The sequence below is a fragment of the Ranitomeya variabilis genome, chromosome 1 (assembly GCF_051348905.1).
Source record: "Ranitomeya variabilis isolate aRanVar5 chromosome 1, aRanVar5.hap1, whole genome shotgun sequence".
Lineage (NCBI taxonomy): Eukaryota > Metazoa > Chordata > Amphibia > Anura > Dendrobatidae > Ranitomeya > Ranitomeya variabilis.
This window is the reverse complement of record NC_135232.1, coordinates 54,052,895-54,069,703: the sequence shown is the minus strand read 5'-3', so window position 1 is coordinate 54,069,703 and position 16,809 is coordinate 54,052,895. Positions and strand designations below refer to the sequence as shown.

At 40.0% G+C, this 16,809-nt stretch overlaps 1 protein-coding gene across 1 annotated transcript in view; it reads left to right on the top strand.

Moving 5' to 3' along the window:
- SETBP1 (SET binding protein 1) overlaps nucleotides 1-16,809 on the top strand; it is a 210,689-nt gene that overhangs the window by 144,356 nt on the left and 49,524 nt on the right. The window contains exon 3 of the mRNA XM_077283847.1: nucleotides 3,680-7,106. Within this exon, the coding sequence (XP_077139962.1) occupies nucleotides 3,680-7,106 (3,427 nt within the window). The remainder of the gene's footprint in view (nucleotides 1-3,679; nucleotides 7,107-16,809) is intronic.

Below are 16,809 nucleotides of genomic sequence, written 5' to 3'. Positions count from 1 at the left end.
TTTTTTTATTGTAAACTTTTACCTCAAAATGTAATTATAAAGGGGTTTTCCAGATTTGGGATTAAAGTCTGCATCCACTCTGTGACTGCAGACATTTGAACCCTCACCGTGCGCTCACCGTACGCTGACAGGTTTCTCCGCGGCGGACTAGATGTGCTTGGCCACTCTCAATTCACTTGTATTGTGCAAAGCCATGCAATTCTGGTCAGAACGAGGTTAGAAGTATAGGCCAATCACATACTTGCCGTCATGGAGCTGGCATCAGAGAATCCTGGTCGCTTGTTGATGCACGCAGTGTCAGGACTCACAAGTCTACGGCCATATAGCGTGACTGCAGTTGTGGAACCATAATATGGAGCCATTCTCCTCTGAAGAATGCCTCTGTAATATTTTTTTGGGGAATGTACAGTCAGCAGCTTCAGAAATCACCATGGGTACGGTATTGTAACTATATTCCGTACAGAGGCCATACACGTTGGAGAGCTGTCTGTCAAATGACTATCACTCCCGACTACCCCCTACACTCAGGAGCACCTGTGTCCTCCATGAGAGTCGCAGCCAGACTTCTGACAACGTCTTATTCCGGTGTTAAACAAGAGGCTGTTGCAATTCAACCAGTTGTCTCTTTCACTCATGTCGTCATCTGTTGGAGTAGAGTCTGTTGGCCCTCATACACATCAGATGGTTGGCTGAACACGTAAACTGGCTCCTCCTGCACTCATCTGATATGTGAAAAAACAGACTTAGCCAGTCTCCTCTGTAATTTGCGGACGTGACTGGTCAGTTTTTCATATGTTCGTCCAAACTTGACCGAATTTATTTCTGGTTTTCATGCACATAATTTAATGTAAGCTATTTTTTGCTGGGAATCCTAAGCGATTTCAAAAAAATCATTCCACCAAGATGAGGTGTATCCATAATGACAATCCTATGCTGTCTCTATTAAAACCTTACCATGTGTCAAAAAAACGATCTCAATGTGAATAAGGGCAGAGCATGACTCTATCCGCGCCGGGACGCCCATCTGAGGCATGTGACTGGCCTGCTTTTTGATATGGCTGAGTGAACCCAATCTAAAGTGGTTCTTGAGAATTAATTGCTGGTTTTCATGCACATAATTCAATCTAAGCTTTTTTTTTTGTTTTTATTGGGATCCCAAAGTAAAATTTTAGTTTACTTTTAAGTTCAGGTTTACCGTATATGATTAGAGTAGAACGTTAAAACTTTTGAGGTCGCCTCGTTACGAGACACTGTGTTCCCAAGTCTCAATCGAGGAAGATTTTTTTTCTAAGATAATAAATCTGTAGCTACTTTGACTTCCGCAGCTCCATAACTTGAGTAAATTAACCGATCCGCCAAATGACTCTTAGTTTTTATGAGTGCAAAATATAAAGACGTATTAAAATCTGTGTTAGTAGCGTCCTAGAGATTAATTGCAGCAGTATAGAATAGGTTAAATCTGTGTGATTAATACTTATCATCTTTAATTAGACAGCAATAATGACTTTTCAACAGTGCCTATAAATCTGTACGGGGACTTAGAATTGAGAAGAACTTGGTCGTGTCTCTGATGGCATGTAATCTGAGCACGAAGCCTGCGACCTGCTGGGATTTTTATCTCTTGTAATCTGTTATCGAGTGCTAAATATGACAAGGTTTCCTTCTGAAAAATTTAAGTAGATTCTGAAATTAAAATATTGACCAAAGACATTGTAGGGTTCGAGGCCGAGCTTCACGTATTTAAGAGTGTACTATCTTGTTCTCTACAAACTGTCTTTGAAGCTTCGTCATATGTCTCAGTAATTTCTACATACACAAATTTAAATTCTGACCATCCTTGGTCCCCTAACTTGCAGGCTAAGGTCTCTTTCACACTTCCGTCTTTCTTTTTCCGTCACAATGCGTCGTTTTTTTCTCATAGACTTGTATTAGCGACGGATTGTGACGGATGGCCACACGTTTGATCTGTCTTAAAATTGATGTCCATCGGGCGTAAAAAAAACGCTCACGAGGAACGTTTTTTGTGTGCGTCGGAAAATCACTCGGCGACGTCGTTGGCTATAATGGAAGCCTATGGACGCAGGATCCATTGCTGACTGTGAAAAGCAGGAATCCAGAGACGGTTGCCGTCTTTTCAAACTGAGCATGCGCGGAAGAATTTTCCGTCAGGGAAATTCTCTCTTTTTTTACTATTGATGCTGCCTATGCAGCATCAATAGTAAAAAGATATAATGTTAAAAATAATTAAAAAAATCATGATATTCTTAGTTTCCAGCGTCCCACACGGCCTTCCCGCAGCCCCCCCCCGATGCTCCTGTTCCCAGTGATGCATAGCGAAATGACCCGATGACGTAGCGCATCACTGGGAACAGAGCATCGGGAAGGCTGCGGGCGCTGCGTCGGAAGGTAAGAATATCACAATTTTTTTTTTTTATTGTTATTTTTAACATGGGTTGTGTTGTGTATGCGTCTTCACAGCGAAAAACTGCGGCAAAGACGCATACACAACATGTGCACATAGCCTTCTAGGATGCACTGGAACCGTAAAAAAAAAACCGCTCCAGTGCATCTGTTTTTTACAATCAGCACAGGATCGTTTTTTTCAAAATTTTGACTGATTGTGACTGATTTTAAAAAACGGAAGTGTGAAAGAGGCCTAATACTCACTTTGTAACAATTCTTATGCAAATGTTTTTAATTTTATCCTTTCTCTATTTCTCCTGGCAATGTATGCATAAATGTGCAACTGGATGTTACCATTTCATTTGTCTTTTGGGCGTATTTCTACAATATCCAATTAACTTTGACCATGTCAGATTGTGCGGGAACAAACCCCGTTAACGAGGGAAATGGGAACTTCTAATTGTTAATTTATTCATATATTTCAATGAGGAACACATCTGTAGCAGAATATTTGAAAGTTTTAGGAAAAGGTACTCCAGAATTCTTTGATCATGGGGGAACACAAATGTGAAATAATACAAACTTCTCAGAAGGGTTGATGAGACCTTTTTTAAAAAAAATAAATAAATCAGCTTGTCTTGTTTATTTTGAAACTGATTTTTAATGTTAAAGACAATATGGCTGCTGTTAAAGCTCCATCAAATTTATTTCTGGCTTGAAGGATCATGATTAGTGATGAGTGAGCGTACTTGGTGCACGCTCGTATGCTAATACAGTATCTTAGACATGCGCGAAAACTGTTTGGATCACCGTGGATGCATGTCTGTTGGCTGTTCAATAGCTGCAACACTTGCCGAGATTGCGTGTTTGTTAGGCAATGCCTGTATGTTAGGCAATCCCTGCATGTGTTGCGGCTGTTGACCAGCCACAAGACATGTAGCCACTGTATCTCAAACATTAGTTTTCCAGCACACCCAAGATACTCTATTAGCACACTAGCTGACCAGCTCACCTGAGCACACTCGCTCATCACTAATGATAGCTCCATTACGAATGTACAGCCATATTGCTTATCACTCAATTTTCTGAAAATGTGGCATGAGTTATTAACAGCTTTCATAATTTCACATAAGAGGGACTGATGAATTTGGACTTGGGACACCAATAAAATATATAGTAATAAACTATGTAATAATTTTGCCCAAGTAGTGTTCTAGCTTCCTTACTATTGTACAGAAGGACTAATGAGTTGTTTTTTTTTCCCCTTTTTTTTTAGGTGCATGAGAAGTTTCCGAAACATTCAGGCACTCATTATAACTCCAGCGTTCCTCCAGACATCACCAGTAACACCTTAAAACCAAAGCACCAGCAGAAAAGTAACCAGAATCGTCTTGACTGGTCACCAAAATCTGATTCCGGCCCTTTAGCACAGAGCGGATTCCTGAATGCAGAATCTGTCAAAAAAGACTCGCCTATTGTCACCAAGAGTCCCAAGCCAGAAATGCCTCCTCCACTTCTCAAATCTCAATCTAAGAAATCCAACATAGGGAGTTCTTGGAGTCAAAACTCTGTTTCCAAGGAAAGTGTTGCTAACAGTTCAGCTTCTTTACCAAATGGTGGCAGCATCAATGTTCTATCAGCTTCTAACAATGAGAGTAAAGAACTTTCAAAGTTAGAGGACCAAAAAAGTGGTTCATCTGAACCACCAGAACAACCACTTGGTAATGCAAAAAAGAAATCTGGCAAAAAGGAGTCAAGTCAACCCATGCAAGTTCAAGAGACAGAGCGGGCAAAAAGTAGTCCAAAAGCTCTAGAACCCAAAAATCATGATAGTCTGGAAAATAAGAAGGATAATGAGAATATTCCGGCCACCCAAAAGCAGCAAGAATTGACTTCAGGGCCGAATGAGAGTGATTCAAGCCGCATGCGCATCATGCTTCCAGTGAAATCAATCCCAGTGGATCTACCAGTTAATAAACGCAAGAAAAAAATCTCTTTGAAACCAGCCATAGACAAAAAGACCCCTGAATCGGACCAGCCTTTGGGGCGCTTATCAATGAATGAAATGGTCAATCAGAACAATTCACAAACCCAAGCTAATAAGAAGGAAAACAAAGTAATCAAGCAAAGTAAAGTCAGTGCTCATGAACTGGTAACCAAATTGCCAGAAGTAAATGAAGGCATTGGAAAAACTTCTTTAAACAGCTTGACCCGTCTACAAAAATCTTCTACTCCACCTGTATCTAAAGCCACTCTTGAGAATGTTCGGTCTAAAGTGTCAGATTTACAACATCCTAAGTTTGCTGCAAAGAAAAGATGGACAAGTGGTAAACCTAAGAATAACACTCCTCATGAAAACTCTGCTTCCTTCTCTGAAAAAATTGTAGTTGATCCACCCTCTGCTTACCCAATAACCCCCTCAAGTCCTCTATACACTAATACAGATAGCCTTACAGTGATTACACCAGTGAAGAAGAAGAGGGGTAGACCAAAGAAACAACCGTTACTAACTGTGGAGACAATACATGAAGGAACATCGACTAGTCCAGTAAGTCCCATTAATCGTGAATTTCCTGGTATGAAGAAGAGAAAGGGACGACATAGTCTTGCTGATCTGGTCCAGTTGACACCTTCAATGGAAAAATTCCTTGGCGAGTTAGAATTTCACAAAAAAGTTGGAAAACTTGGAATGTTGGATAAAAAGACAATAAGAACCATTAATAAAATGAAAACCCTGAAAAGAAAGAATATCCTAAACCAAATTTTGTTTTGCTCAAACAGCATGGCCTTGAAATCTAAATCTCAGCCACAGACGAATGCAATAGCAACTGTAACCACAACACTTGATGCTAGATTAGGCAAGCAGATTAATGTTAGCAAGAGAGGAACCATTTATATAGGCAAAAAAAGGGGAAGAAAGCCGAGAGCAGAGCAAGTTCCCCAACAAACTGAACGTAGAACAGCCATTAAACAAACCAGGCCTGTTTCTAGCCAGCCCGAAAACCCAACAGTGCCTTCCAATTTGCAGTCATTTGTGGCATCTTCACCAGCAGCTATTCACAGTTTTGCAGCTCAGCTTTTAGGTTCTAATGGAAACCTTAGTCCTGCCAGCACTGATACAATATTTTCAGATTTAAAAACTATGCCAAATCTTCAACCAATCAGTGCTCTTCCAACAAAAACCCCAAAAGGAATACATGGAACTTCTTGGAAGTTGTCACCTCCAAGATTAATGGCTCACTCTCCCTCCCATCTATGCGAAATCAGTTCCTTAAAAGAAGTTACACTGTCACCAATAAGTGAGTCTCACAGTGAAGAAACCATCCCTAGTGACAGTGGAATTGGGACAGACAACAACAGCACTTCTGATCAAGCTGAGAAGAGCTCAGAGTCTCGTAGAAGGTACTCCTTTGACTTTTGTACTCTGGACAATCCAGAGGTTACTCCATCTGACACCAGCACAAAGAGCAAGCATGGTCACCGGCAGAAACATCTCATTGTTGACAACTTCCTTGCCCATGATAGTGTTAAAAAGCCAAAGCACAAGAGAAAGAGAAAAGGGTTGCCGAATAGGGACAATCTTCAATTTCTTGCAGATCTTGAAGACCTCATTAACAAGTTTCAAGTCTTTAGAATTTCTCACAGAAATTATACATTTTACCACGAAAACCCTTATCCCAGTATCTTCAGAATTAATTTTGATCACTATTACCCAGTGCCATATATCCAGTATGACCCATTGCTCTACCTTCGCCGGACTTCTGACTTGAAATCAAAGAAAAAGCGTGGTAGACCTGCCAAAACCAATGACACCATGACAAAGGTGCCTTTTTTGCAAGGGTTTGGATACCCTATTCCCAGTGGAAGTTACTATGCACCATATGGAATGCCTTACACATCAATGCCTATGATGAACCTTGGTTATTATGGTCAGTATCCAGCTCCTTTGTATCTGTCTCACACACTTGGGGCAACTTCCCCATTTATGAGGCCCTCCGTTCCACCACCACAGTTTCATTCATCATCTCATATGAAGATGTCTACTGTCGCCAAGCATAAAACAAAACATGGAGTTCACCTACCAACTTCAGTAGGCATGGGCTTGGGTGACATGACTCCTTCCAAAACTGGAGCCGTTGGACTCTCAAGCAGCCGGCTTCACAAAAGGAAACACAAACATAAGCACAAGCATAAGGATGACCGTATCCTTGGAGGACACAGTGATTTCAGTGGTCTCTTTTCAGGCAAGCCCCCAAGCTTTTCAAGCCACGTGGCAAATGAGAAGCTTGGCTCCTCCAGTAAGGACCTTTTCGCAGTGAGTGAAAAAAGCAAACACAAAGAGAGGCCGAAGCACCAGCATAGTGAAATTGGACAAAGAGGTCCAAAGAGCTCTTTCGAGGTGGACACGCTCTCGTCTTTGTCTCTTTCAGATGGGCAGCACTTGACACAGTCTAAAGACAAAAGTGACTTAATCAATGAGTCTGATAGCTGTTTGAAACGATATTCTGGAAATGACTGCAATGGCAGATCTGACTCTTCGGACCTGTTTGTAGAAATGAGCTTATCCAGTGATAAGAGAGATGGAGATTTGAATGGCAATAAAAGACGGACATTTGAAGGTTTTGGGTCATATAGAGAGAAAGACATTCAGTCATTTCGAATGAACAAGAAGGAGAGAAGTGTTTTTGATCACTCGGGATCAGGTAAGAAATTTATACTTCTGCTAAATTTTATTATAATGATATTGGCTTAAAAAAACACTATTGGTAGAATTCTGACACACTGGTATTCCCGATGGAGGCCCTAAGGGGGCAGTGCAGTACATGGATACTTGAAGGTGATATTCAGTAGGTTGTATTGCCACCTGCGGTTTTACAAAATAAAGTCTACTTTTTTTTTCTTTATAACCCTTTTTCCTTTCTTCTTCCAGAAATTGCATTAGGCCCATCTCTGGTACTGTTTGAGTCTGTTTTTACAACTAATTTTCTATGACTTTAATGAGTTTGAGATGGAATCCAAAACATTGTCCTTGGACAAGAGTGAACCCGTTTCTGGAAGAAAAAAAAAGGCAGATTTTGTTTAATCTTTGGGAGAACACTAACTTTGACTGATGTATTGATTGGCAGTGAGAAGTCGTGTTGAATATTCTTTCTTAAACAGTCACCAGTCAATCTCCTGGCTTGATTGGTGTCGCATAGTCCAAATATGTTATGTTAAGCCACCTCCAGTCACAGCATACACATTGTAAAGCGAAAATGAGGCTACTACACATCCCCCTAACGTCATGTGTAGGTGGCTTAGGATGACCTACCCAACCAGAGTGATGTCAGGTGGAACAATAGTCCACTTGATGGTTTCCCTCCTGTGACTTCTTATTGTGGTTTTAACTCCTCAATCAAATCTTTGTCTTCTTTATGCTGAATCTGCCAGAAATCATTAATTTTGATCTTGTAACATGTACATTGATGGAGAGTTTGGGGGAGCCATAATCCTGCTGACTGGTACCCTTTAAATGGATATCATCAAATCTTGAAGGACCACTCCATCAGTCTTTTCTTTTTATTGCAGCGCTGGAGTGGTGCTACCAATGTAAAGCCCTTGCTCTCTTAGTCTTATACTTATCTGCCATTTTCATCTGCTACTTGCACCAGTCGGTCTCAAGCAGTTTGTGACCTGTCTGATTGCTCCAGTGTTTGTTGGAGCGAGCCGGAGGTCACTTTTCAATGCATATCTAACAGAGCCTCATTGTAAATCTTAAACTTGCATTGAGAGTTTGCAACCGTTGCCTCCGACTTCCGGTCAGTCAAATGTTTTGGTCACAGGATGGCGGAGTGGGACCGGAGTGGCGACAATAACAGCTGAAGAAAGCGAGGGGTAAGAATAATGTTAGGTACGGTGAGCACCACTCCAGCTATGCAGTAAAGAAAAAAACTGGAGTGGTTCTTTAGTTTGAACAGCTTGTGTCTACTATATAATCATCATTATTTTTAGTGGCAAGAGAAGTGCCAGAGATCGACTCCAAAATAGAACAAAGGGTGATGAAAGCAGGGCAGAAATATGATCTGTCTTTTTGTAGTACATTCAATTTAGAAACCAGCGCCAGTACTATCATCAGGGCAAGATGGAGATCAGACTACATCATTGACAGTGAGACAGGCAGACAGTACTATCTGTGCCTGTATCATTCTACAGGTAGAAATTTACTGCTCCCACCAGCAGGGTGATCACTACATTACCCCAAACTTGAGCACCGATAGTGATCATCACGTTGGCCATGCAGTGACCCAAGGGTAGATGTGTATGGTTGGGCTGTAACATTACAGAAAATGCACATAATTAAGAATCCTGACAATGTTGTGCAGTGAGGGTCCTTGCTAGGGGATAGTTAAAATAATGTATACATTTTCTGTTAGGGCATAATTATATTTTAGTATAATTAAAGCAAGGGCCATGTTTAATTTAAGTCGTTTAATATTTTCGGGAAAAAAGTCAGCTCAATTAAAATGTTCATTGGATTCCTGATTGCAACTTGTGTGATAGCTCTTTGTAAAGATATTACTCCGCTTCTATTGGAAAAAAAAAAATGTCCTCTTAATTAAAAACTACAGTGAAAATGAAACTGTAATTAAATGGACTTTGGTGTTCAGCAATGAGCTGGGGACTTGAATAATGTTCTGCCGGCCATGTTCTTGGATTCAAGCTGCAGAAAGTGGAAGGAATTTGCAATTTGCATCTTTATATTAAGTCCAATATATTTTTAGATGGGAAAAATCTCTCCTCCCCCAAAATGGATATCTAGTTCATTAAGTCATGATAAAGTAATGCGGTAAATCCTGAGTTCTAGACAAAATCCGTTATGATGTCTAAGCAATTACACTTTATAACGTGGGTTCACGTGTTTTATAGGTTAGAATTGCTTTTTATGAACACATTATAGGAACCACACTTCAGGAGTGGGATTGTGCTGATAAGTTTATAGGGCAATACCAGTATGTGCATTCTATCATCTACCATGCATACCATTCTCTTTTGTGCTCTACCAGTACTAATTGCTTTTTATTTCTTGATATTACATGGTTTAATAGCTTTTATAGCCGCATTGTTCACACTGTCGTAGAAAGGCTTAGATTTCTAAATGGGAAGCCCATAGAAAGAATGAAGCTGCATTAACATTGGCCAAACCGCATCTGTTAAAATGACTGCCGATTACCTTTATTGAATACAAACAGAAGTTGTTTAATAGGCTGTATAGACAGACCGAGAGCAGTTCCAAGCCCACAGAAGAATAATAATAATAATAATTAATAACAGAATGATCATTAATATGATTGATCTGTAGCATTGTTTTCTGTGACACAAACTGGACAATGTGCTGCTTAGAACTAATATTTTTTTATACAAGCTTAAAGGGGTTTTCCATAGCTTCGTCAACCACTTATAAATCTCTGATTCCCCAGTAAAATAACTAGTGATGAGCGAGTATACTCGTTGCTCGAGATTTCCCGAGTACGCTTGGGGGGTCCCCGAGTGTTTGTAAGTGCTCGGAGATTGCTTTTGTTTATGCAGCTGCATGATTTACAGCTGCTAGCCAGCATGAGTACATGTGGGGGTTGCCTGGTTGGTATGGAATCCCCACAGGTAATCAAGCTGTCTAGTAGCTGTAAATCATTCAGCTGCGGCGATGAAAACTAAATCTCCGAGCACTAAAAAATATTCATGACACCCGAGCGTGCTCGGGAAAACCTGAGCAACGAGTATACTCGCTCATCACTAATAATAGCCCCTATACCTGCCTCCAGTGCCGACGCCGTTCCAGTTGTCGGCACTGGCTCTCCCTGCCGTCTGAGAAATCAAGAAATTCGGAGGACATCAGGATCGTGGCTGCCCTCTCTCTTCCTCCAGATGTCAATCATGTCCGTAGGAGAAAAGAGTAAAGCCAGTACTGATTGGCCTCAGGGATTGCATGACATAATGTCATGCAAGCCCCGGCAGTCAGTGTTGATGCCATAGGTTAGTTAAAGCACATCGATTCAGAAGAGGTTGTCCAGATAGTGGACAATCCACTTAAAGATCATTTCGCCTGACAAATACTCCTTTAAATATTCCAACTTGCCAACAGAGCGCAATCTTGCAACAAGAATTGGCTTCCAATCTCAAATCTGCTGCCTTTTTTAAGAGAACAGGCAGGGAATGGTCTCCTTTAATGCTTTGTTGAGGAGGTCCACTCCCAACAATTTTACTTGCAACAATTTAATGTTTGGTTACCTAATTCGGTCATTAATTGGAAAAAAACCAGCTTTCCTATGCGCTGTCGTTCAGACATAAACTCAGGTTAGATGTTGGTGCTCATTCAAGAGGCCCATTTGGCAATACAGTTTTGGAGCATGTTCATATTGAAGTTTTAGGAGTGGATTTTGAAGTGAATTTTTCTCCAAGATCCTCTCATCAAAAATCACTTCAAATATAGTGATGAGCGAATATACTCATTACTCAGGATTTCCCGAGCACGCTCAGGTGTGCTTCGAGTATTTGTTAGTGCTCAGAGATTTCGTTTTCTTCGCCGCAGCTGGATGATTTACAGCTACTAGCCTGCTTGATTACATGTGGGGATTCCCTAGCAACCAGGCAACCCCCACATGTACTTATGCTGGCTAATAGCTGTAAATCATTCAGCTAAGGCACTGAAAACTAAATCTCCGAGCACTAAAAAATACTCGGAGGACACCCGAGCGTGCTCGGGAAATCTCAAGTAACGAGTATATTCGCTCATCACTATTCAAATACTCTCGCTTCCTAGGGATTTTAATTGGTGCTTTTTATGTACATATATTTTTAGTGTAGAAAGAAGCAACATGTTAACTTAAATTATTACTGTCTCCAGCAATATTTGAATAGGATTTGCAAAATACACATAAAAAAACCTGTCTGAACCAACAGAAAAAATGCTTGTACATTAAAAAAGTTCAAAGAGCATCAAGTATGCTTTTAAGTTTTTTTTAAAGCATTTGACATGAATTTTTCAGCCAGAAAAACCAATTGGGAAAACTGCTGAAAATACACTTATTTAAATTCAGTGCATTATGGGAAGAAAAATATTTGGAGGAATCAACGAAGCATTAAAGGAGACCATTCCCTGCCTGTTCTCTTAAAAAGGGCACCAGATTTGAGATTGGAAGCCAATTCTTGTTGCAAGATCTCGCTCTATTGGCAAGTTGGAATATTTAAAGGTCCGCTAACCTTTAATAATTTATGCACAATTTTTGTGTTAAAAAAAAAAGCTTCCTCTATTGTGTGTGTGTGTGTGTGTGTGTGTGTGTGTGTGTGTGTGTAGGTTGGTTTTATTTTATTTTTCAAAATAAGTAATCAAGGTTATGTAAAGAGTGTTAGTTCTCCTTTTGTGGTCACTGGAGATCTGCACAATTTCTGATTTTGTAATAGATGATCATTGGTTTGTCAATAGAATGATTTATAAATAGCTACTTTAAACCAATACATCCTACTATTGGTACCGGTAACATCCTAAAACTTCAATCTGGGGAAAATGTTCATCTCTTGATGCGTTATGAGAAAGCAGAACAAAAGTAAATGTTGCGCGAAGTTCAGCTCTCAACAAAGTAGTTACGCAATTTTATTTTTGCTTCCTGTTTTTTTCACATTGACGACAACCTCAGAAACCTCAGTCTTGCTCATTCCCGAACCACAAACATACATTAACTCTTAGACGAGGCTGCCTTGGATGTCTGACTTTGTAAGCCTAGAAATCCAACCCCTGAGTGTAGCTGCGCTCTGCTCTCTCGACTTTACCGGTTTATAATCTTTATTCCGGACTGTCTTCTGTCATCTTTGCTATAAATCTCCAGTAGAACACTATTGGTTGACTGAGTTTTTTTTTTTTCCTAAAGGAAAATTATTTTATCAGCAGCTCAGGCTAGGATTTAATTTCGATAATGCAATGGATTCTAAATGGTTGCTCAGAAAAAGAGTTCATCGACTATTTCAGGATGGTCGATCATTCCGAAGGATGATTAATGGTTATAGCAACTTGAAATATCTTGATCTCCTGACATTGCTCTAGCACCAGTAATCTCACTTGTAGCAGCTTCATCAATAGACACACATTTATTGGCTGGAAATAGGTAACCGGAGATCAACTGGTGGCCAACAGTTAACTCTTCATGCACATTAAAGTCAACAGAACTCCAATCGATGGTCATTTGGCTTTCACCATAATTTTTATGCCAGATATGGAGAAATGCTATTATATATACAGCTTAATTGGTTGGATTCTCCAGTACTTTTCTTTTTACATATTTTTCAATTCCCTAGGGAAATCGTTTGTAGTTATACGTTACCTAGCCCCAATATTGATGGATACAGGTATTGTTTTTTCTTCCAAGCTTGATGACAAGTGAAGTAATGGTAGAAAGATGATTTGTTAATCTGGTCTTCAATCTGTCCTACTCAAAGAAGCTCTAAAGCCTCTGCCATATACATTTAGATGAATGTCCGCTGAATCCTGCCAATATCAACCGGTTTGGACAGCAATCTAATGAGTATGTGAACTCCGGTAAATTTATCCTCCGGGAAAGCCCTCAATCCAACATGTCTATTTTTATTTTTGCGTTCTGCTAATATTTTTGTTGTCCGAAGATAAACCGCTGCCCGACACATCTGGCTGGGCCTCTCTATATAAAGAATAAATAAGAGCTCCTAGGTATGGCAGAGTCAGCTGAGATAGTTGGTGGCTCAAGAATTGGTGAGAACACCATTCGGCCAATGGAAGGAGGTCTGTGGAGGTAGTTAGTGGCAAGGCAAGTCTCCATTTTACTACTAATGTTGATGAATTTGTCAATCCCTCTGGGAAACATTAATTTAATCAATATTTCTCAAACCCCCACTTTCAGAGCCCCCATTAGATCATGTTTTCAGTATTTCCTTAGTATTGCACAGGTTAAAAAGCCTGTGGCAAAGTCTGATGCCTTGATAATTCCATCACCAGTGCAATACTAAGGAAATCCTGAAAACACGATCTGTTGTGGGGAGGTGAGGACTGGAGTTTGAGATAAACGAATTTAGATTGAAGTTTTTTTTGCTCGCAGTTTCTACTGGTCAATTACATTTTCAAAATAATTTCATAATCCCATTCCAAAAGACCTGTATTAACTATTTATGTTGCTTCTGGGCCATAGGTAATCTAATCAACCCTCTGCTGATAAAATGGCAATGGATTCTATTCATTAAGACTGGAATAAGAGGCAACAATTTAAGAGGCTGCACAAGCATTAAAACATGTCCTGTCTTCTTGGACTAGAGTACAGTTCTGTTGTAATTTATCCCTATTTGTTGTAATTTGTTGGCTGCGCTTGGCCAAACCTTCTCGTTACTAAGCTTTGCCCACCTATCAAAAGGTTGGAGGAAATAGGTGACCATTTGAGCCCCAATATTTTGCTGTTTTTTAATCGTTTTATACTAGAATTTTGGCAAACACTGATTAATCTGGGCCTTTATGCTTGGCCCTAATTGAGTAGATGGTTTTCAACATCTAAGGGATATAACCTATGACTATAGACAAAAATGAGCCAGCAGTAACCCAGTAAAGACATTTCATGTAACATCCAGCCTATCCAAAATGAAGTCATAGCTTGTTGTTTCATCAACTTTAGGAAAGCTGGGGGGTAACCAGTATATAGCGGTCGTCTTGATGCCTACAGCAGATTGCTATTTGAGATTAATGCAAAGGTGGAATACTGTGTTTAACGGATTTATTCAATGGCCGTAAATGTATGATGCCAATATATTTATTATGAACCTAATCCCATTTCACGTTTACTTCTTGGCCTCTTAACTGTATTCTTTATCTGGATCTTAGGATGCTTTTATGTTCCAGCTTATTTGCTCATAAATATTATCCAGCTTACCCTTCCAGCACGATCATTATTTCCCGTCAATGTTTTCAGCATTGACCACATGAATGATTATGCAGACAAGAAAATTTACATGCTCCTGCTGGACAATGTGCAATGTGTTGCCAAGTTTTTCTTTCCCTTCCCTTATCACGAGTAAAACCTTCTCAGTTGACCAAGACATAGCTATCTTTCCTAAATATGTGAAATCACAAAGTATTTTTTTCTTTAGTTACCTTTGATCCATTCAGGTGAAATGCAAAAACCCTCTGAAGGTGACCATATACATTAGAGCAACTGGCCTCTATCTTCTACGTTCATGGAGTCCTCCTCGACTTTTTCCCTTGATGGATAACATCGAGAGAATAAACGCCTCATCTTTTTGTTCTTTAGGGGTAGTCATCATTTCAAGAGCAGTCTAACACATCCTTATTCAGAATACATGCACGCTCAGTAGAGAGCACCTATGGGCAGGTCAGGTGGAACACTTGTGGGTTGAGCAAGCTATTGGGTTCACCACTGTCGAAGGTGTATAGATCATTTGGCAGTCTTGAGAAATAAGTAGGCTACCTGAAAATAGTATTATCTAAGGAAAAAAAAACTTTCACAACCTAAAAATAAGGTAAATCAATAAAAAGAGCCTTCCAGCAAAAAAAAAAATACCTGCAGCCTTAGAAGTATTCTGCAGGTACATGTAGCTTTCTAATTGAGGGTACAAATGCAGGGTGAAAATGAAGCTACACGCTCCTTACAGCTGCCTGGTTCCAGTCATTGGGGCGGCAATGGGGGTTTGAACAGTCAGCTCTCAGCTCAGTGAGCGCTCTATATTTGCTCCACCTGCTTGTGGATTGACATCCCGCTACGCACACAAGATGCACAGCATGATATCAGTCAAGAAGCAAATGGAGTAAATGCTGCGAGCTCACGACGTGCCGATGAATGGAAAACAGCGGCTGCAGGGAGAATAGCATTCCATTTTCTCCCTGCATCCAATTGGAAAATCATGTATACCATATTTAAAACTGTATTTACGATCAGATTATCATTATGGCTGCTAATAAGAACTTTTTTTGTTGTTGACCATTTCCCTCTAAAGAAAAAAAGATGAAATCGGTAACAGTTGATTTGAAGGGATTCTGTCAGCACAGAATGATTGTTCAAATCAAGTTCAGGTGTTCACTTCCGTTATGGCGGGGCCAAGTATTTAAGTGCACCTTCCCACCTTCTTGTTTTCCATTCATCACTGCCCTTTTCTGTCTCTTTTAAAGCCAGAGCTGTCAATAAAAAAGGGAGGTAAAGATTGAGGGAAAACAAGTAGGTGGGAAGGTGTACTTAAATGTTTGGCCCCACCATGGTGCACTTTGTTTGAACAGTTAATCTGTCACTTTCAGTGAGGCATTGATAATGTCCAGGCCCTTCTGTAAATGTGGATAAGCCTAAGGCAAGTAAAGAGAATTCCAGGGGATAAGGGCAGCACAAGAGAAGTCCTGTAGTTATAATTAGAAAAATGGTTTAAAAAAAGGGGAACAACATTAATTACAGAAGAATAAGTGGGGTGAATTTTTGTCAATGAATTGCAACATATAGCCGAAGATTAGGAATAAGAATATTTAATGGAAAAGGAAAATGGGTTAATTTATTATTTTTTTTAATTATCAAAAGCCACCGAAAAATATGATTTGTCTGGCAAATGGAGAGTGGTTAAAGGACTAAAGGAATGATACTGTAGTCCATATAAAGGAATAGAAAAATGTAGGCAATTAGTACAGTGTTTTCAGTCTAAGTATCTTTTTATAATATATAGCCTAATATACAGTTAATGGTTGCTTCCGTGAAACCAAGTTGGCCTGTTCTACACTATTCATTTAGCATAAACCGAGCTTGGAATAACCTATGTCGGTAATCCAAGGTGCCAAGGGAGAGCAGTAATTACCATCAGAGTTTCTTCCATAGAGTTATCACATAGCTGGAAACTGGTCCCCAGTCACAGGCCGTGGATAACTGGGAAGGTGGAGGGATTTCTTTCCCAGGGAATGATGTTCACATTTCTCCTTTGAGACATAGGGCATAAATAGAACAAATATCGGCTACAAATTAGAGCTGATCTGATCAACGCATTTTTATTTTTTTAATTTGTGTATTATGACAGCAGCCAGGTGTGAAAAAATGGCAGCCGTCCCAGAAGCCTCTCGAGGTAGAGGTGGTATTTGTTAAATCATTACGCAGCTTAGTGATTTAGATTCCATGCCAGAGGAGCGAAGCACTTAAAGCTGCGCTCGTATAGAGTATGAAGCATCGTGGGAAAAGAGGGTTCCACTCTCGTGTGAATGAACTAAAACCAGGCAAGAATGAACCGATATCGTGAGCACCATATTAGCAGGTTCCCCATGTATGTTCATAAGATACTAGGATTTATGGTCTGACTGTTCAAAGTCATCTAGGGTACAGGCTTATCTTCTATCATACACCCTTTATAATGCATCAGAGCTTCACTCGCTGTTCT